This window comes from Macaca nemestrina, chromosome 14 (genome assembly GCF_043159975.1).
Source record: "Macaca nemestrina isolate mMacNem1 chromosome 14, mMacNem.hap1, whole genome shotgun sequence".
NCBI classification, from domain to species: domain Eukaryota; kingdom Metazoa; phylum Chordata; class Mammalia; order Primates; family Cercopithecidae; genus Macaca; species Macaca nemestrina.
The window spans coordinates 57626045-57652742 of NC_092138.1; the positions used below are offsets into that span (position 1 = coordinate 57626045).

The 26698-nt window shown below is 37.0% G+C and overlaps 1 protein-coding gene across 13 annotated transcripts in view; it reads right to left on the reverse strand.

Annotated features, from left to right (window-relative positions):
* Window positions 1–18543: 18543 nt before the first annotated feature.
* The window catches only part of LOC105493874 (leucine rich repeat and Ig domain containing 2), a 1258361-nt gene continuing 1250206 nt past the window's right edge, over window positions 18544–26698 (reverse strand). For all 13 annotated transcript variants that reach the window (XM_071077897.1, XM_071077888.1, XM_071077895.1 and 10 more), the window contains one exon: window positions 18544–21160. In XM_071077897.1, coding sequence (XP_070933998.1) covers window positions 19305–21125 — 1821 coding nt within the window. In that variant the 5' untranslated portion in view covers window positions 21126–21160 and the 3' untranslated portion in view covers window positions 18544–19304. The remainder of the gene's footprint in view (window positions 21161–26698) is intronic.

Genomic DNA, 26698 nt, shown 5'->3' on the forward strand with positions numbered 1-26698 from the left:
GAGGAATGAATGATGAATGCCTCTTCCTTTTACCTGGGTGGGGGTGGAGGGTAGGAGGTGATTGCTAGAGATGCTGAATTAGATGAAGATGGCCCTGGGTGAACTTACTTAATCAGCAGATATCTGTGTTAATGCTGGTGTCTTACATTTCTATATACGTGATCGTTACCCTGCACACAATTTGACATGTGCACGTGCTCACATATACATCCATGCATGCACACAGATGTCTATACATACATGTATGTACAGTTTGTACTTCCTATTTTCTCAGTTTTTACTTCCACCTCTTCCATCTACCCCAGATTCCTGTGGACTTGTGGTTGTTTTCACACTCCTCATGCTTATCTTGATCTTTCTCCCTCCCCTTATAATATTTCCTGTATTCATTCCTCTGGGCCTTTTGGTCTTTCATTTTGTTTTTTATTTCTGCTGCTTCTTTCCAGGCTGCTTAAAGCACCTCCCAACAGATTTTCAATAGGAATACAGAGGCTCACTTTGGCAGTGCAGATGTTATACAATGGCAATGTTCAGTGCTTTTTTTTTTTGGTTCCTACAGGGACTGGATGCATACAGTGTTTCACTGCTGATTCTTTGTAATAGTACTGCACAGGCAAAATGTTAATAAATTATAGCAGCAGAACTAATTAAAAGGCATGCATTATACATCTTGTGGACACATTCTTCATTAGCATAAATTCTCAGCATTACACATTCATGTCGGAAGGAATTAAAAGGAAAAACTTAAAAATAAAAAGGCATACATACAGAGACCCAAATGCTTTGGTTTCCCCAAGGCTTTTGCTGAGCATATGCCCTTGTGGATTCAGTAGTTCTTTTAATTTTTGTGTGTTATTTTAAAGGAAATATACCATGTCCCATTTTTATGTACTTTAAAAATCAAACCAGCTGTAAGATGATAAAGTTAATCCTGTCTATCCCCCTTGCAACAAAGTTTAAAGAGTATTCAGTGAACAGGTTTCTAGAACTAGAAATAAACTCTTAGTTTTTCCATATTTTCTAACAGGCAATTGATTATAAGTAGCTCAATAACTAGTCTCTCATGTTAGCAATACTGTTGTTTTCAACTCAGTTCTTATTTTAGAGCCCTGGTTGGTAAGACAGACCAAGGGTCACAGGGAAAGGGGGCAGCCCATAGTTCCCTTATATTACCATTCAGTTATTCAGCTTCTTCCTTAGGAAAATACATTGGTTCAGGCTTTTTGTACAGATCACGCTTAACAATACTGGACCATGCATTGTCTGTGCCGACAGAGTTCCCTTGTGCATTAGCAATCCTCATGACTTTCTCTACACGTGGAAACCAATTTGATAGATAGTGGAAGTGATGATAAGGAGATGACCAGGCATCCTTTAGTCCCTGAGCCAGGGGATTCTCCTTTTAAACATGAGTATTCATATCACTTTTAATTTCTTGCCTCCTTCCAAAACAGGATTGAAGGGCTTGAAATAACTAGATGCCTACACTTTTACAAGAGTTTTCCAACTCATCTTCCTACTTCCACTCTTGGCCTAAAGGCTTTTCTCCTCATAACAGCCCAAGGAGCTTTGGAAAATGTAAATCAGGCCACACTGCATTCCTGTTGAAAGCCCTTCAATGTCTCCCATCACTTGGAAGAAAATTCAAAGTCTGCTAAATAGCCTGCCAGACCCTACTTAATTTGACCCCTTCTTCAATTTTGTTGCTTACTGTCTTTCCACTTTACTCCAGTACTACTACTGGCATTCTTGCTGTTCTATGAACATGCCATGCTCACTTCTTTTCCAGGACCTCTGCAAATTGCTTTTCCTTCTTTCAGATGAAAGCATGGCTTGATCACTCAGTATCTGTTGAGGTGTCTCCTCAGAGGGGGCGTCTCTGAGTAGCCTATCTAGAACAACAAGTAGCACTAATGGCTACCTGATATTGTATACGTATTGGCCTGTTTTCATACCACTATAAAGAGGTGTCCAAGACTGGGTAATTTATAAAGCAAGGAGGTTCAGTTGACTCACAGTTCAGAATAGCTTGGGAGGCCTCAGGAAACTTACAAAAAGGTGAAGGGGAAGCAAGGCACCTTCTTCACAAGACGGCTGGAAGAAGTGCAGAGTGAATGGGGAAGAGCCCCTTATAAAACCATCAGATATCATGAGAACTCACTCACTATTAGAGGAACAGCATGGGGGAAACCACACCCATGATCTAATTACCTCCACCTGGCCTCTCCTTTGACATGTGAGGATTATGGGGATTAAAATTCAAAATGAGATTTGGGTGGCGACAGAAAGCCTAATATATCAGTATATCTATTTGCAAATTTTCTTTCTTTTCTATCAAAATACAAGCTCTTCGTGGTTAGAGATTTTATCTATCTGGTTCAATGTTTTCGTATTGGAGTCTAGAAGAGTGCCTGGTGCATTGAAGATACTCAATATATGTTTATTGAGTAAATGAATAACTGAAACTTCTTGCCTGCAGTTGAGTGAGTACTGGTATTTTTATTTTACCAGTTAATAAATTAGAAAAGACCTGTTAGGCACATGCCTCTTTAATGCAAGAACTTGAGAGTAAATTACATGACTGAAAAAAACCTTTGCAAACAAATGGTCCAGTATCATCGTAGGGCAATAAATTGGGGTCAGGTGGGATCAAAGTGTGCTTCATGTAAAAGGAAAGAATGACAACCTTTATTATAGATGCTGCTTTGATCAAAATCTAGAATAGTTCATGAGGGGTTAGGGAAGAGAGTCATCTTGTACCCTTCTGGTCAATTTGTAAATTGGTACCTCTCTGGAGGTTAATCTATCACTAAAAAGCCTCAAAAAATTGCATTACTTTTTGACCCAGTAATTCTATTTCTAATAATTTAACTTCAGGAAGTAATTAGGAGCACAAATGAAGATTTATTTCCTAAGGTATTCAGTACATAGTAAGTTATTATCAGATAAAAACATCTGAAACAACCAAAATATCCAATAGTAGTATTTTGGTTAAATTACAGTATAATTAAAGAATGGAATTCTGTGAAAGAGATTCACAATAAAATGCTAAGCAAAAATAAAATATGAGCCCACTAAAAATACATATATATACATATAAATAATAATATATACTTATGTTAATGTAACCATCTAAGTGTTAGCAATGTTATCTCTTCATGTTAGAATGATTAAAAATGTTAATTTTTCTGTTTTTTAAATCTGTTTTTTCTAGTGGTTCTAAAGTAAACGTATATTGTATAATTAAAAATTAAAAATATATACCAATAAACTCCACAAAAAGTGAACAATTTATTAAAGAGATACATATAAACTCTTACTCCTTGTCTGTGAATATGATTGGTCACCATGTGCCCTGTCTTTCTAGGTCATGCACCCATTAATCCAGCATACATTTGTTGAACACATATTATCTGCAGTGTTCTGTGTTAGGCTCCTCTTCCGCCAAGGGGTTATTGACATTGAGAGCTGTTTACCACCATTGTAAGTAGTTTTATAAGACAGAGGAAGGAATCCATTACATATCACTTTATCTTCATTTTCCAGAAGGTATTTCTAAAATGTAAAGTGTCTGTATCAGCCCAATCCTAAAAGTTTTCATTTTGGACAGTCTCCAAAGAGACTTTTTGCCCAGCAGAGCTGCTCCTTGGTAGTAAAGCTGAACTTGTGACCAAGTGTTTGTGCCTAAGGTCTTTTCCTTGCTATTTCAAACTGGGCTATGTGCCTGGCCCAGCTTCCCATGGCAGAACTGATACACCAACCTTGTTTTCCACCTTACAAAGGTGGCAGTGGCTTGAATAAAAGCCAGTCTGCTGAATGGCTTCCAGATAGAGCAGGGGCTGAAGAACAGGCAGTGACTTGTTGCCTCCTTTTCCAGGTGTCTTGTTTAGTGCAGAAGCCTCAGTGCCTAGTGTGTTAGCTGACAGAGTAGGCACTGAGTAAATACTTGAGCAAATGATTTACAAGGAGGCCAGGTGTCAACCCACTTTCTAATCTCACTGAAAGCACCCAAGAATGGGCCCCTTTCTTTAGATTTTTCCATATACCAACCGGACATGTGAAAATATAAGGAATTTGGAAAAGGTACTTTGTGTGTAATAAGGCTGACACATGAAAGCATGTGATGGTAAAATGACAGAGATGAGAAGGAACATCAATAATCCATGCTGCACTGTAGAGATTGCAAAAGCACACAAGGACAAGTGGCCTTGTCTCTGCTTAACAAGCAAGCATTTAATTGGAAGCCTAAATAATATATTAAGCTTTCTGTGTTGGAATTACTCTATGCCGTTCTGCTTATCTGTCTCTGAATGAGATGAATTTCCAGTGGCATGCTTGGGTTGCTTTATTCAACACCAGCAGGCAGACATTGTTAATGATCTTTACTCTCCTGGTAGTTGGAAGGGAGTTTCTATCCTCCTGGGGAAGGCAGCTGTGGTGCTTGGGCCAGAGTTGCCACACCGTGTCCATCTGCACCATTAACCTCTGGAGGGAGAGTGGTCTCTATCTCTCTCCTACCCCAATTAACAGAAATTCCCAGCCTTATTCAATACCCAGTCTTTTCTAATTGGGCAAACATGCTCCTTTGTTTCAGTTACTCCAAGATTCACCTCCCTTCTGTAGGAAACTGAAGTTCTGCAGAATGGACAGAGATGATGTCCTATTAAGAAAAAAAAAAAAAAGCAGATGTGGTTTTCTCTTCCTACGGGTGACAATCTAGTTTTATCTTTTACTTCAATTCCAGGAAAATTCATTCCAATCATGAAAAATATGTCGGAAGAAAAGCAGACCGCTCTGTTGTATTTGGATTACATGACCAATTTTTCCAAGCTAGCTAATAAAAAGGGACTTTATTAACATGAAAGTAGAAGATTTTTGAAGGTGATGAGGACTGAATCTTTTTCCCTGTGTTAGCTGTGCAATCACAAGATGTTAATTTCAGGGGAAGAAAAATGACCCTTTGCCCTTTAAGACAGTCAATAGGCTTTTATAAGCAGGCAACCAAAGATTGCACTGTATTAGAATTTAATTTTTAATTAATACTAGATTACAATTGTATTTTCAGAGCATCCCTCCTTAGGCCCACATTAGCAGTAAGAGAGTTCACCTGGATGGATATTATTGCAGAGAACACCAGGGGAATGAATAAGAGATCCACAACTGCTGTCAGTGGAAAGCACAAAAAGGAAATGAATCTCAACTAACAGCAAAGGGAGCTCTGGAAGCTGCATGGCACGTGTACGGCACGATAATCAGAGGCCCCTCTGTGAAATGATTGCAAGGTTTTGTTCTACCTAGAAAAGTTTCGGAGTTGAGAGGCAGCATGGCAGAGTGGAAAGAGGATGGATTTTGGAATTAGACAGCTTGAGGTGAAAATCCGGTAACAAAGAAAAGATAATGTGAATGTCTGGGGCTATGGGGAAGATGAACAAGCCAGCTTTTGTAAAGTGCCAGATACATAGGTGTCCAGTAATTGGTAGGTATTATTGCCTCTTGTTTGGATCTGTAAATTTCACAGAGAACTCTAAAGACTGGCCTGAGTAAATTGTGTTAAAGAAAATGAAGTTTTAAGGATACAACTCACATCACGATCACTGTAGAGGATTTTCTCAGAACCCTTATCTGAGGTTCTGGATGAGAAAGTAGGCAAGTTATTTCTGTTTTGGGAGCAGAAGTCACTTTGTTGACATTTTACAAGAGGCATTGGAATGCTTAGTGGAAAGAAGGAGTAAGGGGAAAGGGAAGGAAGAATAGAAGAAGCAGGAGGGAGGAGAAAAAGAAAGAGCAGAGGTAGGAAGGAGTTGTGGTGTGGTAGTGAAACATTTTAAATCTTGATTTTAAAACCCATTTTGTTACTTTGAAAAGACCAAAAGGCATTCTATTATAACAATGGCTGTGATTGCCTTTGAAAGATAGGAGTATAAAATTTTTTCTGACTTATTTTTTCCAAATTTTCTCATTGAGTAAGCACATATTACTTTTATAATTAGGAAAATCAAAATGGCACCCTTGTTAATTATTTCAGGATCACATGTCTTTTTACGGTCCCTTTGAAAGAGTAATGTTTGAGAAGCTTCATTAACTAATGATGTATACAAATAGGACCTGAGAGGTTTAGGAATTCAAATTCCAGCCTTAGGAATTGCCATCACCAAGGTAGGCCAGGACCCTCAGCTCCTTTCATCTTCACAAAAGGCAAAAGGCAGAGTGTTTCATATGAGGGAGTCAAGCTTAGTAAACACAAATAAATCTCTGACAAAGTAAGGTTGTTTTACATGAGGACCCTAACCCTTCCTCCCTGACCTTTCCCCAGTTTCTGGAATTTTTTATTCCAGTGTGTGGGATAAGTCTCTGTGAACTTGTTTCCAACCCAGCATTTTTGTTCTCCGGGAACTTCAGGGAGCATGAGTGAATTCGACATATGCTGGCTTATCACACTGTGCCTGACACCTGGCTCTGTGCTATCTGCAAAACCAATAGAAATAGCTACAGGGGAACTTGTATGCATCTTGAACAACTTTTAATTTAGGCAGCTATCTTCTTCAAACAGACAGTTTGGGTCTCTACATTTCAATCATCAGGACTCTTCAGGACAAGCAAAAAGCCTCAGTAAACCAGTAAACACCACAGTGCTTATTTAGACCTGAACACTTTGATTAACGTTTACGTACTGAGATAACCATGGAGAACAAGTAAACAGCCCATCCCTTGACTCACATAGATGAGCCTATTTACATACTGAAAATGGCACAAACTGTCCAGGATAGTGAGTCTATTTGGACCATGAAGGGAATATCACCACGCTTTTTCCCTTGTATAGTGATTGTTTTAGCATGTGTTGGGACATAATCAAAGGAGAACTTGATGTATTTGGGAGGAGCATCAGATGAGTGATAGGTATTTCAGAAAGAAGTTAGTTGACTAATGATACTGAGTAAGAGAAAAGAAAGAAAGGAATGTAAGTGGGAACATAGCCCTGGGGATATGTTGTGAGAAATCAGGACTTTAGTGTTATAGAATGAAAAGTCATATGCCATTGCAGAAAATTAGCGACAACTTGGTCAGAGTCTTGAAGTGTCAAGGAGTAATAAAATAAGTACAATAAAGAGAAGAATATTTACTAGTTGAAACCCTTTTCTGTTCCATATTTGCTTGTTTATATTGACTTTAACTTGCCTTCATTATAACATCCTTCCTACTCATTATGACGTAGCATTTTGATCAATGTGCAGAAACCAATGGCTATGAACTGAATTGTGTCACCCTCAGATCCATACATTGAAGCCCTAACCGCCAATGTTATTGTATTTCGAAATAGCTTTTTTAGGAGGTAATTATGATTAAATGAAGTCATAAAAGTAGGGTGCTAATTTAATAGAATTGGTGGCCTTATAAAAAATGAAACACTCTCTCTCCCTCTGTATGCACTGAAGAAAGACCCTGTGAGGACAAAGAGAGAAGGTGTCCATCTACAACCCAAGCAGAGAGCCCTTACTAGATACTCACTCTTCTGCTGGCACCTTGACCTTAGATTTTCCAGCCTCCAGAAGGCTGAAAAACTTCTGTTGTTTAAGCCACCAAGTCTGTGGTATTTTACTGTGGCAGCCAGAACTAAGATACCAACAATATTTTAAAGTTTCTCTAAATTAATATGACAAAATCTTGAACCAGAGCACTTAAAAAAATGAAGCTCAGTTATTTTCATCTCATTTCTTAGTTTCTTGACTGACAGAAATAATATCTTCTGGCCATTTCCCGTCACTTATGGCGATATTTTCCATTGGAAGAGTAGGCCTTGGAGGTCCTATTTTTCACAGCCATCTATCTGTCTCAATGCCATTCCATGGTCAGCCTTACATTCAGACCCCTCAGAATGGGCTCTTCATGATTTGCTTCAATTCTACATGTTGAATAACTATTTTACTGTTTCCCAAGTTTGTGTAGTAAAGGACTGAGCTATAATAATAGATGTAGGAGAAGGATAGGCTTCTATTATATGATTAATAATGCAACACTATTAATGAAATATTCAAAAGATGAGAGGCATAAATGCTGTTTTAGAACATTCAACAAAATACAATTTTTTAAGAAAGTATTTTATTTTTGTGTCTCAACAGATGAAATTCATAACCTTGTTTTCTGATAAGACAATTCAAACATACAAATCAATTACAACAATGTGCTTATCAGCTCCCCCTCCCACCCCTATATTTTAAAGCAACTGACAGTTTTGAAGGACACCAAGACAATAGGGCTTAGCTAAACAATATGGCAATTAAAAATGGCCCTCTAAGAAAATAATTACAATAGTTGTTGAAAAGAATTTGTCCTTTGAGCAAAACAGACTGAAAAGAATTATCATGAAATGAGAATTATAGCTTCTCTTCCAATAAAGGAGAAAAGGGGATGTATGTTAAAACAATGATACAGAAAGCTGGGGAGTCAGACTGAAAACAGAAAGCCCCAGGCAATAAATGTCTCCAATAAAATGCGTCCCCTTGAAGATATCCATTCAAACTCTTGTTTCATATTGAAATAAATAACTGTTCCCCCACACCCAGCACCTGGAAGTGAATCATTTTTGTTCTGCTTTAAAATTAATTTAATAATTTTTCCAATCCAGCGTCTCTCTGAGAAAGAGGTGTTGTTATGAATTTTGTAAAAGTCAATGACATTAAAGATAACCCAAGCCAATCGATGGCCAACACCATTTTAGATTCTAGCCATAAAGAGATTAGACATTCTGGCAAACCTGGGGCTCCCAGGGAAAGCAGGGTTCATACTCAATGACATGTAGTTACTCTAATCCTGTAGCACCTTTCTACTAGGTCCCCAATTCTATATACCATTTCCTCATGCTTTTCATGGTAAGCCTCACAGCACCCTTGTGAGGTAGGTAGTGTTATGGTTATTTTGAGAGATGGGGATGCAGAGATGTTAAGTAGCTTGCCCATAAAGAAACATGAATCCAGTGACACAGCCCTAGGGACTCTCACTCCAGATCCTTGTCTTTTTAGTACTTAACTGTTCTGACTCCCTGAGAGTGGATCATTAAAGCAGGTAGGTCCTTAACGCCAGACTTGTGCCTGGCCAGGTGGACACTAAGGCCTATCTCTAAACCACATGATTTAGATGATAGAATGAGACACAAGTTGCAATCAATATGGAAGCCAAAGGAGTTAATGTGGAGAAACACAGGATTAATGTTTGAACAACAGTTTGATAATGACTTCAGTGATGGGCAGCTTGATTACTATGATAGTGGATACTCAGTAGATGTTGCATAATTAAATGAGTAAATGAATGAAAGGAGATTGTGCTTGGATAAGTGGAAAATTAAATTTTCTGTATCTTTTAAAACAAAGCTAGAGAAATATGATTTTTAACTTCTAATCAAGGATGAGAAGGAAAGAACTGAGTAGATTCCTGAATATTCTGAGGGCATGTATTTAAGCTAATTATTGGCGATATTTAAAAGATATAAATAGACATTTAAAATCATTTTCAATATACAGTGTATTTACTTATCAATTTGGAAACCAACTTAAGATCAATATTAGAGGAAGCGTGATATGCATAAACATCCATTTGCCTCTACAATTAAATTCTCTTATATATGCTTATATGATCATTGCCATTTATTTGAAATGCTTGTGTTCTCCAATTCTTATTAAATGTTCTTTTGAAAATATATTCAACCACCAGAACAATGAACTACTCTTCCCTAGACTCACCAGCCAGGATACATTTTTCAGTTACTTTCAGTTTCTGTGAACCCCTTTTTTTTTCCCCAGAAGACTCACAGCAGAAAACAGCTGTCCTGTACTGAAACCAGCCCTGCATTAAAGCCAGCAACTTTCTTACAGCAGTGCCATGAAGAGCTCTTGAGACCACTGAAGCACAGACCACTGGATTCTCCAGGTGTTGCTAAAATAGAAGAGCTTATATAAATCAAGGTGGTGGAGCTGACTTGGTAATCTCTTTGCATTACACATTTGTTCTGTGCTCAGTGAATTAATTCCCTGTAGGATGTTTGTACTGATACAGTGTGAGGCTTAAAGAAACTCTGGATGCCACAGTATGGATTTGTGTGTGCGGGTTTGAAGAAGTGTTTGTTTAACTTTTATGAGAGCCCTGCATGTATAGAATGGATGTAACCTATTAGTCTTTTGTACATCCAGCTAATAGCCCATGGCTAAAGGAATAGATTAGATGTAGTGAATTGCCTCTGTGCTATGGTACTAGCATACTTTATCTCTTGTGCTTGGAAATAATATGAATAGTGATGTTGTAGTTAGAAAAGGGTTCACATAAATGTTACTTCTGCCTTAGATGGGGATCTGGTAAAAAAATTTATCTCCCAATGTGACAATACAAAATTATTCACTATAGATATAACTTTTACAATCACATAAAAGATTTAGGTATTTCAATCAAAGAGGTATGCTCTCTAGCGGTCTGTTCTGTTTGTAGAGACTCTCCTTGGATTTTCATCTCTGAGACCCTGACTCTGTAGTGATTCAGGTGAGTTCTTAGTTTTCTTTATTAGCAGACAAACAGAATAGTGAGAATCCACATATTTTCCATCTGCCTTATCTTTTCCCTTATCTTTTCTCCAGATGGTTCTTAGTAATATATATGTATATATGTGTCATTCTGCCATTAATACACATATACTATTTTGAGAGTTTGACATGTCCTGATTTACCAACGACAGTGTTATGGAATAAAACAATGCCTGCATAGCTATAATAAGGGATCTCCTTCCTAATCCATTTTTTGTGATAGAGGGTCATAATTTTTGCATTTGTTTATAAAAGTTGATGAAAGGCACCAGTGTGACGAGCCCTAGAAGCCAGTGTTTTCAGATTTTCCACCTATCCGTGGCAGAAATAGTAGGTAAACTTCCTCTCAGGTTTCTCAACTTTCTCCTTAACTTGGCTTTATTCTACATTAATCTTCATGTACTGTGTTTTAGGTCTGATAATGAAGTAATTAAGAAAAGAATATAGGGTTGTACAATAAGCTTATCTGCCTTAAAGGGAGTAGGTATAAACTCCTAATTTTTATTTCGACTGTATCAAACAACACAAAAACATTAACAGCCATCTAGCAAGGGCAGTATGCTCATGACTGAGAAAAATGAAAGAAGAAACCAAACAAACACAAAACTATGATGAACTTCTAAATTTATGAAGTAATACATGACCAGAAAGTCTTTAAAGTGCAAAGCCAGAAGCCAGGCCACTGAGTTAAAAGTATGTTTAGCTTTCACTTCATTATATTATCTTCTTCCCATTGTTTAAGTACAAGTCCTGAAGTATTGGGACCATCTTATCCCTCTGATTGGTGAGTTTACTGGACAAGCTAACTCCTAATATTGATTGACGAGATGTCTACCCAACACATTCAAAACTATGTTTATGGGAGATGGCTCTTGTTTAGTCTTACTGGTTTAGTAGCATAAAATAAAAGCCCACTGTCAGACATGCAACTCTGACCAGAACAGCTCTGGCATTAACAGAAAATTTTCAAGAAGAAATTCTCTCTCTAGGGGCAAGCTTTTCATTTTGCAATTAAAGAATAGCGGGCCAGGCGCAGTGATTCATGTCTGTAATCCCAGCACTCTCGGGAAGCCGAGGTGGACAGATCACGAGGTCAGGAGATCGAGACCATCCTGGCCAACATGGTGAAACCCCGTCTCCACTAAAAAAATACAAAAATTAGCCAGGCATGGTGGCGGGCGCCTGTAATCCCAGCTACTCAGGAGGCTAAGGCAGGATAATGGTTTGAACCTGGGATGGGGAGGTTTGCAGTGAGCCGAGATCGTGCCACTGCATTCCAGCCTGTCGACACAGACTCCATCTCAAAGGAAAAACAACAACAACAACAACAACAACAACAACAACAGCAAAGGGACCTTTTCTGATTTCTTGCTAACAGTCTCAGTATTTGTGTGTTTGTTGCTTCCTGGAGGTGAATCCCAGGCTTTCTTGTTATCTAAGAAAGTGATTTCCAGGTACCATGACTGTCAGCTTTCTGCTTCCTTCTCCACCTCCTCCTTCTTCACTGGAAACCATCTAATGAGCCACAAGGAGAGTGAAGATGATATCCTAGATATGACGCCTGCCTGAACACATCTCCCTAAAGCCCATTCCCTCAAGTACGGAGGTAAAGAGAGGGCACCTTCACCCGCAGCCCAAGAAGAGTTTAACAATTTTCAATTCATTTCCTCTTTAACACTAGACAATTTTCCCTTTCCCTTTTTTAAATTTGCTTGAAGACTAAAGATGTTTCTCTTTTTAATTTTTTTGTGCCTTCCTACTTGACACAATGTTTTGAATCGTTTGGCTGAGTGAAGGCTAATTCAGAAAGAAAAACTTGGTGGTGTTGTATGTTTGGCTTGCTGAACCCTTCAGTTCTTGCTCAAATAGATTTTAAGCCTTAAGTTATGCCCATTACTTGCTTATGTAATTAATTCACACGAATTTGGAGAGTTTTGCAAGTGATACAGGATTTAGCTCTACTAAAGTAGAATATCTGTAGAGTATGGTTGATATTACATAAATTTGGATGCCCAGCAGGTTGAACTATGACCCCTTTGTAACTTTCTGTAGCTGGATACCCTGTCTTTTGAATACTCTGAGTTGTCTCCACTCACTTTAGCATTTGAATGAGATTCCACTGGACCTGCTTCATCTCTGACAGTATTGGGGATTACTAATTAATACAGTGGTATCTCATGTTCCCTGTGAGACTCATATCACCTACTTCTGCCAATAAGAAAGTATTTTTATATGACTCCAGTTGTCTTGTATTGCATTTCATTTCTTATTAATACTTCAATGAATTTAACCGAGATGGCAGATGCTTAAGCCCTTTCATCAGCAAAGAAAACATGTTTTCCTAACTTATGTTACATGTTAATAAGTTAATTTGTTTTTACATGTTAAAAAACATGCCCACAATTAACCAATAATAATACCTAATGAGATGCAAACCTAAATCAAGATACTTTTGTCATTAGCATCAATTTTTTGAAAACAAAAACTTTCAGGCCTTTTTTTAGGAAAAGTTTTGCTAGGTTGTTATTAACTTTCAATCATGGGATATTCTCAAAATAGCATTTTGATAAAAGACATTAAAGGAAAACACAGATACACATTGTTTTTCTCCTGCTCAAGCTTATCAACTTTTAAAACAGTTATAATTTAAACACAAAAAAATCAAACCACCCTTCCCCACATATTTATATATATATATATATAAACAATAGAAATTATGATTTGGGGCATTCTATACCATAAGGGAAAAACCTGAAGACAACTGTCTTGTGTATGAAGCAACTCAGGTGTTTATGGTATACCTGATTTTATAACTGCGGAGAAAAAGACTGTTTTCTTCCAAATAGCCTCTATACAAAGTTTGTCCATGATTCAATTCCAATCTCTTATCACACAGATACGTATATAAATCAGTTTGCTGTTGGACATACATTGTAAAGAATGAAAAAAAATTTTTTTGCAAGTCTGAATTAATCTCCTGTTTAATTATTTGATTATATTGTATTGTTGATTTTACTGAATATATTGCAGTGTAGACTAAAGATATTAAAGCAATTTAGAATAGGAGGTGTGCAACAAAATAAAGGAAGTTAACATGGCAACCAAATTTTTTTTTTTGGTCCTTTTAGAACAGGCATAAAGTCTTTGACCCATCATCAGTATGGACAGTTATCTTTTGAACTTTACTGGAATTAAGCAATTTAGTAAAACAAATTTGCATTTTTTTGTTGTCTTCTAATGACTATTTTGCATATTAAAAGTAAAGTCTTCTTTAAAATGTGAAGTACTCTCTTGATTATGCCAGCTCTTTTCTCATTCTGCTAAGGCTATAAATAAAGCTTTCTATTTAAGGCTGGCATTATATCAACCCACCTGCTTCTGGATGGGAGAGGAAAAAAATCAGAATCGCTCAACCTGCACTTTGCTGTCAGCTTGTGATTATGTGAATGGTAAGTCTTAACTTTTAAAGTGTTATGTGAGATAGCTGGAGGGTTTTTTTTTTTTTTAAAGCAATTTCCAGTTTAACAATTACCCAAGAATCTCAGTTACCAATGAAAGAAGACTTATCCCTGGAGAGAGCATTCATTGATGAGGATGGCAGCAGCTGAGAAGTGACAGTGGTGAGTAGGCAGAGCAGGAGAGTGAAGGATCATTTCAATTGCTGCATCAGGAAGGGAGGCAAGTATGTGGGGGAATACCAAAGCTTTTCTCCTTCTGTGGGCTGTCTCAGGGGACTTTAGTTCCTGCTTTTTCTCCTTCCTATTCAGGATGTTCTCCATGGAGAAGGGGGTCAGGGAGGGAGAAGAGGTATTAAAGACCTTGGTAAACTCGAGAAAGGCAGTCTGGGACGCATGCAAGCTTGTCCTGATCAAACTCCCAAGTTTAGAAAGAGTAACATCAGCCCCAGTCCTATTTTAGAAAAATAAGCCTTTTACAAACATCTTAATTATGTATTTTGTTGTTGCTGGAAACATTTCATCCTAGGCCATTTGTTAAAAATCTCACACAAGATAAGGAAGTTCTGGTCCCTACCATTTTTTTGAGAAAACATGCAGTTACACTTAACTGTTCTCCAGACACACAAACCAACTTCAGAGTCGAAAACCTGTCATTCATTGTTGATTTAAAACCTTGTTTACTTGGCTAAACCTTGCAAGCCGAGCCATATGGCCCCTGAACCCAATGTTTATTAGGTTAATTGAGCTAAAGATCACAGCAATCAGCTATCATTTCATCTTGTAGACCTATGTTGTAAAGCTGTCCTTTCCCAGCTGGAGTGTAAATGAGAAGGCTCTTTTGGGAATGGCTTTTGAAGGCGAAAAGGGGAGCATCACTGAGAGATTCATGTCAAGTGTTTGCCAAAGTACCAGAAAACACCCTCTGTTGCCTAACCAAAATAGAAATTCAAAAATCAACAAATCAAATAATATTTCATTCCTCAAGGCTTTCTGCGCCCAAAGGCAGAATTCCCAAACTCCTCAATCAGAAAAACATCAAGGGTTTTAGCTGAAAGGAACTGAAAGGAGCTCCCAAAGCCAATGGCGGAAAATCAGTGGAAATTACCAGGCACATGATGTATGAGTCTAACCAATAGGGAATGTTAATTATAGTAAGAGATAATAAATCTTTACCTAAGTGCTGAGTAGAATGAATGCCTTTGGTTCCAAAGGTTTTGTTACTAGATTCAGATGCCACAAAATCCATTTGGGATAGCTCATGTGAGCTATAGGTGACTGGGTCATAGAAATAAAGGTATAAAAAGGATACCAGTGAAAGTCAAGGAAGAACATAATCTCTGATTCTTCTTCAGGTAGGAGATAATAACTATAAAAATTGGCAGGAAAGAAAACAGGATTAAAATGGATCCAAGTGTCTCCCTCTAACCTTCCTTAAATTCTTCATATATCTTTATGTTTGGTCTTAGACTTCTAAGCTGAAAATTATGTAATTATTTTCTTTCCTAGAAAGCCTCAAGACATATTCAGTGCTGAATGGCTTCTGAGCACATCCCCTGAAGTTAAAACAAATGTCTTGACACAAAGATGAAGAGAGACCCTGGAAGTAGAAGTTAATTTACATGGGACTCTACTCTTTTATTTCTCCAAGATCACATTCTCTCTTTTGTTCCTCTGATATAAAAATACATGTGTTTGTACCAGAGTAAAGTGATAAAAGTCAGGCCTCGATGCAAGTGACATTTAAATAATCCTTTTTTAAAAAGTCACAGAAGATTGCAACTTCCAAACTCCTGTAAGAACTGAGGAACACAGAATGTTTGACAGAATAATGAAGAAAAGAATCCATCCTAAATACTGTAGGGCAACTTCTGAATGTGTTTTTCCTAATAGGGAGTTATCAGTAACAAGCAAAATTTCTCAGAAAGTTGAGCAAAACCAGAGTGGAAGGAAAACCACTGGGATGAAATGCTGAGCCAAACAACAGTATTTCTTTCTAGGATACTTTGAAACAAAGCCTCTGGGAAGAAAATGACTCAGAGATGTTATATTTAAGCAAGTAAGTTGGCCCCTATGCTGGTATGAGCTTTTATGCTCTACCATGGTCTAGTTGATATAACAAAGAGTAATCAGAAGCCATGAGGGAAAATTCATGAATCCTTTTGTGAAACTGAGTACTAAAGCACCAGCGTTTCCGTCAATGGATACCAGAACTTTGCAGGCACAAAAAGGAACCCAAGATCTGCTCAGATAGTGGGAGTGTAGAAAATTAAATGTCTATTCAATTACCTATTAATCCATTACTATGATGGATGCTTCAGGCAAAAAGGTGCCAATTCCCCTGAAAATATCTGGTCAATATACTTTTATGATCTAAACACTGACACAGGCAATTTTTTTTGATAATCTATTGCAGGCCAAACAGTAATTTTACTCTTATTAGAAATATTAGATTTGGGAATACTTCAGAAGACTACTATTCTAGTCTAAAGTTGACCAATCTGGATTCTATGGAGCTCTAGTTTTTGAAAATTTATAGCATGAAAAGTGCTTTCTGCTCATACAAATTAGTGAAGCCCGAAGATAAACAATATTAAACAGGATTCTTATTTACAGGACTTTCCAGAGAATTTATTAGGCTTATATAGATTTCGAATCTCTAAAGGTGGTTACAGAATGCATTTCCCCAATATACTGGGGTCAACAGGACTCTTTTTTTTTTTTTTTTTTTTTTTTAGGAAGAATGATTAGAAATATCTGAAATAACTATTGTTCCACGGATCAGAGTATGGGACCTCTAAGAAAATTCATTCTCTTTTCTTCCAATAAAATGAATAATAACGAAATCTTTTAACTAAATATTTTTCATGGATGGGTACATTTTAATACAATTTCATTTCACTCAGCTGTTTTTGGCCAACTTTTATTTTGACAAAAGAGCAGTCAAAATCACAAAACCCTCTTGTTAATTGCTCAATGTTTCTCCCTCTTTTTTGACAATTAGTTGAATACTGCTTCACACAATGCTGCCACATAAAGATAGTTTCTATTAACTTTTGGAAGTTTTTTGGAAATCTCTAACTTTGTTCATTTTCAAATTTGAAAGTCCCCATTCCATTTGCACACAAGTTGGATTTGTGATAGAGTTTGCAGCAGAGCTTGATTTGCATTGTTTGATATAAGGTAATTGGCACAAATGGAAAATAGAATTCTAAAAGATCCGTAATAATCAGAAAAGTCAAATGAAAAATGACTTGAGCAGGCAATTCTTCAATCTTTCATCATATTTTCCACCCTTTATTAGGGGAGAAATTGGTTTAACTCTGTTGCTATCTGACTGGCAAAACAATTTCTGGGCTTGTCCTACTTTTATTGGGATCAATTTAATTTTATTAAAGTTCCTCAAAATTTCAAATTTTCAAATTTCAAACTAAAAAGAGCCAGTCTTTTGAATGTCAACCCGCCAATCCAATATGTCAAGAAGCAAACCCCAGATACTTTCTACTCCAACTTACACGTTATTCAAAATGTAACCTATTTTCAGATCCCTCTTGAAATTGGAAAAGTATAGATATTTCCTATCAGTTCTATGCTGATTAAATGTGACATTTCATGAACACAGTCCACATTCAATGCTTTCTCAGATCACATAACCATATGCTTTGAAAGTCATTCACTGAACATTTAGCCAAATGAAACTATGCCTCCTCTGAATCAGATCACTGGTGGTCATGGAATGACATCAATTTTTATAAACTGGAATGTTTAACTTTGAGTAACAGACATTAATACAAACTGAATTGAACAAGTATCCTTGGGTCAGAGAGAGGAAAAAAATTCAGCACAACTTAACATATTTATAGGGTTATAATCTTGCTTTTTCCTCAGTGGAGAGAAAAAAGAAATCACTAAATGATTTTTAATCCATCTTGTTTTTTCTCAGTTCTTAGAAAACAAGACAAATTTCTCTTTATTACACACGATAATTTTCAAAGTAAAAACCAAAATCTAATTGGGAAGGAAGCAGGAAGAAACCCTGAAGTTGTCTATGCAAGGTAATACTGTGTGTACAGTATTCAAGTAGAGAACATCAGAGTGGCAGTAGCTAGATGTTCCCTTGACTAGCAGCAATCTAGCACGTAGGCAGCTATCATGTTTTAAACAAATCCTTGTTTGCATTAACATGTTATGTATTTATCACCCTGGTTTGTGTTGGCATCTGAGAAGAACTCTTTCTTATTCAGAGAGCTTTTGAATATCTGAATTCTTGATCTTAGCTACTGGTGAATGTTATCCTATGGTTATTTGTAACCATTACCTCTTCTTCCATTTTCTATTAACCCGCTAGTAGTGACTGTGGAAAGTAAAATCAAGGAGTGATTAAATGAATCATTTTCATTATTAACACCTACCTTGCATTTTACAGGTACATCTAGTGGTGCACCACCTTCTGGAGAAACCAAGGGCTTTGTTACAGTAAACTGGTCCAGTGTGATATTATCACAAGTATAAAAAATATTCCATTCTGTATCAAAACTAGGCACATGCCTTTATTTATAGTAACAGAAGTTAACAGAGTTGAGCAGTTTTGCCGTGGGTCCTGTTTCTTGGCATCCTACATCAAACAAACACATCTCTCAAAATATCTCCGCCCATAACTCCAGGGATCTAGTCTCAGGGTCATCTGTAGGTAACGGAAGGTGAAATCACACTTGGATCTATAGTGGTAACTAAAAGCACAACCTCTCATTCATATTGCTTTAAAAACATGTACAGCATATATGTTTCAAAAAAGGAAGAAAAGAATATATTGATCTCTTTGTGGTACTGAACCAACAATATGGTATGATGCAAGGCTTTAACAAATGATAATCATAGATACAAATTTTTCTGTAGAGTATGTTTTAGACAAATGTGTCTTTTAAATATGTAAATCCTACACTGTAGGTTGTTCTTTTTTTTTTTCTTTTGTTTTTGCAGTGGTAGAAAATGCTGAATAATTGTCCATGAGTGTGAGCCAAAGATTCAGGTTCATTACTGAGATCCCCAGAATGCCAATATTTGCAATGCAAACACTTAGTATCCCACTGTGTGAAGGGCTCTGACACATGCCTGCCTGCCTTTCGATGGAGAGTCTCCATTGGAAGTCCTCCTGCTTCCATAGACCCTGCTTTTGATACAGGGGCAGCTGCACACGGCTGCCTCTTCATCTAGTAATTTACTGTGCCATACTGTCTTACTGATGACCAACATTGATAGAGACAGTAGTGTGAGGGGCGGGCCTTCAAATCATTTTCATGTTGAACCTCCTGGGTCCAGCTACCTCCCCTTCCACAGCAGCACCATTGTTTTTCCTGGGCACATACTCAAGGTCAATGCTGTTTTTGTGCTTGCCTTTCCCTCGGCTCCACACAAACAGGAGAAGAAAACAAAATAAAACCACTCCCAGGAATGTGAAGCAGCCCATAGCTGTAGACACCAGTATTGTTTTAAGGTCCAGGGAAAAAGTATTGGCATTGGTGCCATTGGAAATGGTGTCATTGGAGTCGGTCATGTACATAGGGGTCCTGTTCGCATAAAGAAAGCGATCTGAAGCGAATCCTTTCACAGTTAAGGAGGCTGTGAAGGTGTCATTCCCAGCAGCGTTGCTAGCAATACAAACATACATCCCACTGTCTTGATCCTGGGCAAAGCGGATTTCCAAGGTGCCATCACCCAACACGGTGGCTCTTCCATTGGACTTGGTGGTGATGAAACGCCTTCGGGGTGTCACCCAGGAAATCACAGGCTGCGGGTCTCCATCGGCACTGCATTCTAGCTGGACCGTCTGCCCTTCATCTACTAGCAGATGCTGCAACTTCTTTTCACGGATTTTGGGTTTTTTGCAGGTAAAGTAAAAAGAAAGGGCAGTGCTATGGAAATCCTTGAATGACCTCTCACGGATGGTGTCTGGGCCAGCACACATAGGTTGCTGGCCACCAAACTGCAGGGTGGGTTGTCGCTGCAAGATCCAGAGAAGGCGGCAGTCACAGGCCAGAGGGTTGTTGTTAATGCTCAGGACTTCCAGAGCCCTAGGGGAGGAGAAGACATTCTCTTCCAAAGTTTCCAGCAGGTTCTGAGACACATTAAGGACGCGTAGGAAGCGGAGCCCTTGGAAGGAGTGAGGCTCAATGGTGCGAAGCTGGGCCCCCACTATATGAAGCTCCTGAAGGCGGATCAGGTCAGAGAACATGCCTGCTTCAATAGTGCTGATGGGATTGTAGGAGAGGTTAAGGTGAGTCAGGTATACCAGGTGTTTAAAGGCAAGGAAGGGTACAGTAGACAGATTGGTGTTGGTGATTGAAAGGGACGTGAGGTTCAGACCGTAGAGGCTATTGGCAGGCATCATATCCAGTAAAGGCCAATAGTCAATCTCCAGGTGTTTCAGGTGGAACAATCTTTTAAAGGCATACACAGGCATATTGTTGATATTGAGATGCTTCAGATGCAAGCTGATGAGGCTGCGGAGGTGGGAGAGGGCTTCTGTTGGTACTGCTGTTAAGTTGCATTTCTCCAGGGTGAGCTGCTCCAGGCTAAGTAGACCACTGAATGCCCTATGTGATATATAAACCAAATCATTGTCCCCCACTTCTAGAGACTTCAGGTTATGCAGATCCTGGAACATGTAGTCTAGTAAAATGACAATCTTATTCTCACTAATGTCAAGCTTAGTGAGATTGGACAGCCCTGTGAATACCCCCAAAGGGACCAACTTTAGACGATTGCCTTTTAGGCGGAGGGAACGCAGGTTAAAGAGATTGTTGAATGCTCCTGGTTCCACATTGGCAATGATGTTGTCACTCAAGTCTATCTCTTCCAGCAGAGGATATGATATGAATTCTTCAGGGTTGACACTTTTTAGCCTGTTTTTACTGAGGTCCAAGATTTTGGTTTCGATGGGAATGCCTTCTGGGATGGCGATCAATCGCCTTCTGTGACAGCTAACAGATTTGTTCTGGGCAGAGCACTCACAGCGAGCAGGGCAGCCAATGGTGGATCCCATGAAGATTAACACCACAGCCAGACCCAGGAATGGCTGCCAGCATGATATAGCCGTGTGAAGCATGACTCCACTTCTTAGTCTACACCTTGGTCACGGGCCTGCATGCAAGGGGCAAAAGAAGGGAGGAAGAGAAGGTGAGTTAGGATCTAAATAGGTGAAGGGACACAAATAGAGCAGCAAATGTAATGGAAAGGATACTGGATTTGGAATCAATCAGACCTGGGTATAAACCTGAGGGTTGACCCTCTTAGCAACATATGTTCTTGGTCAAGTTATTTCATCTCTCTGTATTTTAGATTTCCTGGCTGTGAAATGGGGATAATGGGGATAATAACAGTAATAGCTTCCCAGAGTTGCCATGACAATTTCAATGTTTGACAAGCATAATGAGATAAAGACAATGTGTGACACAGACTGAGACAACACAGTATAAATTTCACACTCAAAGGCTCTATTTTAAATTCAAATGAAAGAAACAGAGGTCAACAGCTAAGAAGAAAGCAGTTCAGTTTGAATCAGTGTCTGCATCACTAATGTTTAGGATATCATCCTCTATTCAAAACAAAGCTAACAGAAGTTTCATTCAATATCAGGCCTTTAGGTGCAACATACAAAACAAAGTTATGTTCAATGCAAGGTGTTGGAATGTTTTTCTTCATGTATACATTTTCTACTTTTAACCTTTGAATGTTAATGTATCTTTCATAATTTAGCAAACTTTAATTTATGAAGGGATTTTCTTATTTGAGGCAAACAGAAGGTCCTCCAAGTATGCCTGTATTGTTTTTGTGTTTCTCATAGGAATGAGGCAGAATCAAGGTACAGGATGCCTATAATAAAAAATGCCATTTTAAATGATTTTGAGATAAATATTGAGGAATGGGAAGAGAAATAACTTTCAGAAAAATATCTTGTAATGATAAATGAACTATCCCTCTTTCACATTCAAACAAACTCAGTGCACCTGTTAAAGTGAAATTAAATAGGTAGCAAAAGAGATCGGAAATGAGTATGTTTTAAATGTGGATAGTTTAGTAGACACTGAATTCAGCTGAATAATAAAAGGTGTATTACTGAGCTCTACTTTTCAACTTGGGGTTCTCAGGGGTACGCTTTATCCATGAACACCATATTTTAATTAAGGTTAAGTAGTTTGAAACAATACTTTTAGATAAAGAAGTGTTTTATAAACTTCAACATTCATTCCTGAACTATAAAGGAAAAATTACTAAGAAAATAATTATCCAATTACAGTGTTTACATATATATCTATGTCTACAACCACAGTATGTCTTATATGTAAACAAATTTATGAATAAAAATAACAAGTAGGATCAAACTTAATGGTGAATCACTAAATCACTAGAAAATTTTCCTACAAATGTAGAAACAAGGCAAAAACTCAGAAAGTGCTAGCCTATCAGTTAGATAGGAAGATAAGAGTTATAATTTTTGGAAAATATGTGGCAAAACTATCATTATTCACAGATCAAATTAATGTCTGTCATGAAAACCAATGGAAATCAACTAAAAATGATTAGAACAGTAGAATAAGTGAATTAGCATACTACACAATAAATATTTTTTAAAAATTATTTTCTTGTCTACACAAATAAACCATTTAGAAAATACTATTGTAAAAATTATTTCAGTCATGGCATCTCTGAAAAACATCAAATTCCTTAGTATAAACTTAACAAGGAATACATAGAAATAATGACAACTATTAAACCCCATCAAGAATCAAAATAACTTACTAAAAGAGGGATGTACTATGTATTTAGAAAGATTAAATATTATAAAACATTAATTTCTTTTTCCATAGAACACACATTACAAAGAATAATGTTTTAAGCTTGAAAAATTCATTCTAAAGTTCATTTGGAAGAAAATATATATGAAAATAATCAGAAACAGTATAAAATTTACGAAAATACCTGCCATACAATGCATTCAAACATGAGATACAAAACTAATAATAAATCAGCATGCTATTGACACAAAAATAAAGTCAAGAAAACAAAAAGTAAGCAATTATTGAAAAGTCAGTTTATGTTAAAGGTGGCATTTTAAATCAGTGAGAAAAATACACATGATTGACTTGATACTTTGTGGGAAAATTTGCATACTAACTTTACTTCTTCCAATAAAGTAAATTCCAGATGAATTAAGGATTCAAATGTAAGAAGAAAACAGGTACTAGAAGAAAATTCAATAATTTTATAATATTAAAGTAGCATTTTCTGTGAATAAAGCTAGAAACCAGGAAGAAAGATAATGATTCTATTGTATACATTTTTAAAACTTGGTATAACAAACAAGCATATAACACACACATGTGATTGCTAAACTGGAGAATATATTTAAAACATATGTAATAGATAAAAAGGTGAATGCCAATAGAAAATTAGGAAATGAGTATAATAAAATTAGAAATACCCAGTAAGTATATGAAAAGGTGATTAGCTACTAGTAAACAAAGAAATGCAAATTTAAAAATAGGGGTATATAATTTTTGCCTGTCATATTGATAGAGTTTGATAATCATTTTTAGCCAGAATTAACAAGGGTAGAAAATGAACATTCACATACTGATATAAAGAATATAAACTGGACATTGATATACTAGATTTAAATATATCTAAGTTCAGTATGTTCATTTCTTTGACCGATTTTATTCCTATTTCTAGAAATGTATCATTAGAAAATAATTGAACTAATATACATATGTTTGTTACAGGTTTGTCTACAATAGAGCAAAATGGAAATATGTAACAGTAGGAATTTAGTCATGTAAGGTATAAAACAGCCATACAGTAAAATACCATCTAGCCAATACACCGTAACCCTTGACTGCTGATATGGTTTGGCTGTGTCCCCACCCAAATCTCAGCTGGAATTATAATTCCCATAATCCCCACATGTTGTGGGAGGTAACTGAATTGTGGGGTGAGCACCCCCATGCTGCTGTTCCTGTGATAATGAGTGAGTTCTCACAAGATCTGATGGTTTTTATAAGGGGCTTTTCCCTCTTTGTTCATTCTTTCCCTTCCTGCTGCCATGTGAAGGAGGATATGTTTGCTTCCCCTTCAGTCATAAGTTTCCTGAGGCCTCCCCAGCCATGCTGATCTGTGAGTCAATTAAACCTCTTTTCTTTATAAATTACCCAGTCTTGGGTATTTCTTCACAGCAGCATGAGAACAAACTAATGCAACTGTATACTTACTAACATGGAAAATGAAATGATATATACTATGCCCACATTTGTATGTATGAACATATTTATATATATGTATATATATACACGTATGAAAGGAAAAAACTGGAAGGATGTAATAAAGATGTTGACAATAGTAACTTTTTGAGCTGGTGGGATTAATGGTGATTTTTACTTTCTTTTTATAACATTAATTCTGAATTTTTTCAAAAATATACCTGTATTACTTTTATAATTAGAAAAATAGTTATTTTAATTTTTGAAAATGTTTTCATTGATACGTATTTGTACATATTTATGTGACAATGTGATATTTTGTTACATGCACAGAATTTGTTACACGCATAGAATGTGTAATGATCAAGTTAGAGTATATAGAGTATCCATCACCTTGAGTATTTGTCATTTTTATGTGTTGGGAACATTTCAAGTCTTCTAGCTGTTTTGAAATACACAATATATTATTAACTACAGTCACTCTACTGTGGAACATTAGAACTTATTCCTTCTATCTAACTGTACATTGGTACCCATTAACAAACCTCTCTTCCTCTCCTCCCTTGCTCCTGGCCACAGTTTCCAGTGTCTGGTATCTATCATTCTACTTTCAACCTCCATGCTATCAATGTTTTTAGCTCCTACATTTGAGTGAGAACATGTGATACTGCCTTTCTGTGCTCGGCTTAATTCACTTAATGGCCTTCAGTTCTATCTATGTTGCTGCAAACAACACTTTATACTTTCTCTTTGGTCGAATAGTATTTTATTGTATATAAGTACTACATTTTCTTTATCCATTCATCTGTTGATGGACACTTAGACTGATTCTGTATCTTTGCTACTGTGAATAGTGCTGCAATAAACATGGGGGTGCAGATATACCTTTGATATACTGTGCATTAGTCCATTTTCATGCTGATGATAAAGACATACCCAAGACTGGGAAGGAAAAAGAAGTTTAATGGACTTACAGTTCCAGCAGAGGGATTGCTGGATCATATGGGCGTTCTATTTTTAGTTTTTCCGAGAAATTTTCATACCGTTTGCCATAGTGGCTGTACTAGTTTACATTTCCACCAACAATGTTTAAGAGTTCCCTTTTCTGCACATCCTCACCAACATAAATTATTTTTTGTCATTTTAGTAATAGCCATTCTAACTCGGTTAAGATGATCTCTCAGTGTGGTTTTGATTTGCATTTCCCTGATGATTACTGATGTTGAGCATGCATTTTGTTTTCATATTCCTGTTAACTACTTGTATGTCTTCTTTTGAGAAAATGTCTACTGATGTCCTTGAAATCATTTTGACATTCAACAAGTCAAACATATCCTTCTTCACATGGATATGTTTTATAATAAAAGATAAAATTGCACAGCTTTTAAAAAAAGGTTCAACTAAGCCATTTATTTAAATGTCTAATGCACAGAATAATTCATAGAAAATTATAATTTATTTAGTTACCTTGACATTATTCCTCCCTCATCAATTTCTCTACCTCAAAGAAGGTGGACTTTTAGGTATTAAAGAAATATTGTGATATTTACCACCTAAATTAAGAAGAAAACTTAAAACATGTCAATGGTTTGATTTCAAGCATACAGCCCAATGAATTTAGAAAAATGTTTACACCTTTGTAAGCACCATCATAATCTGATACAGAACATTACCATCATCCTCTTTACCTCTTTTCAGTCTATTCCCACCTCTGTTACTGGCTTAAAAGTAAGCACTGATCTGTATTGTCACTATAGATTAGTATTCATTTTATAGAATTTTATATCAAAGAAATCATATAATATATACTCTTATATCCAGCATCTTTCACTCAGCATAATGTTTTTGAGATTCAACCATGTTGTTGCATGTAACAGTAGTTTGTTCTTTATGTCTGGTGGTATTAGGTTTTGTCACAAATTGCTTATTAACTGAACTATTTTTGGAAGTTTGGACTGTGTCCAAGAGCTGCTATGAATATTAATATAGACATCTTTGTGCATACTTTTTATTTTTCTTAAATATATACCTAGAAATTAGCCTTATAGGTCATAGGGTAGGAATATGTAGAGTATTTAAAGAAACAGGCACATCATTTTCCAAAGAGATTATACCATTCAACATTTCCACTAGTAATGCAAGGGAGTTTCATGTGTTTCATATCCCCTCCGACATGGATACTGAGTTTTTTTTTTTTTTTTGAGATGGAGTTTCGCTCTTGTTGCCCAGGCTGGAGGGCAATGGCACGATCTTGGCTCACCGCAATCTCTGCCTCCTGGGTTCAAGCAATTATCCTGCCTCAGCCTCCTGAGTAGCTGGGATCACAGGCGTGTGCCACCATGCCTGGCTAATTTTGTACTTTTAGTAGAGACAGGGTTTCTCCATGTTGGCCAGGCTGGTCTCGAACTCCCAACCTCAGGTG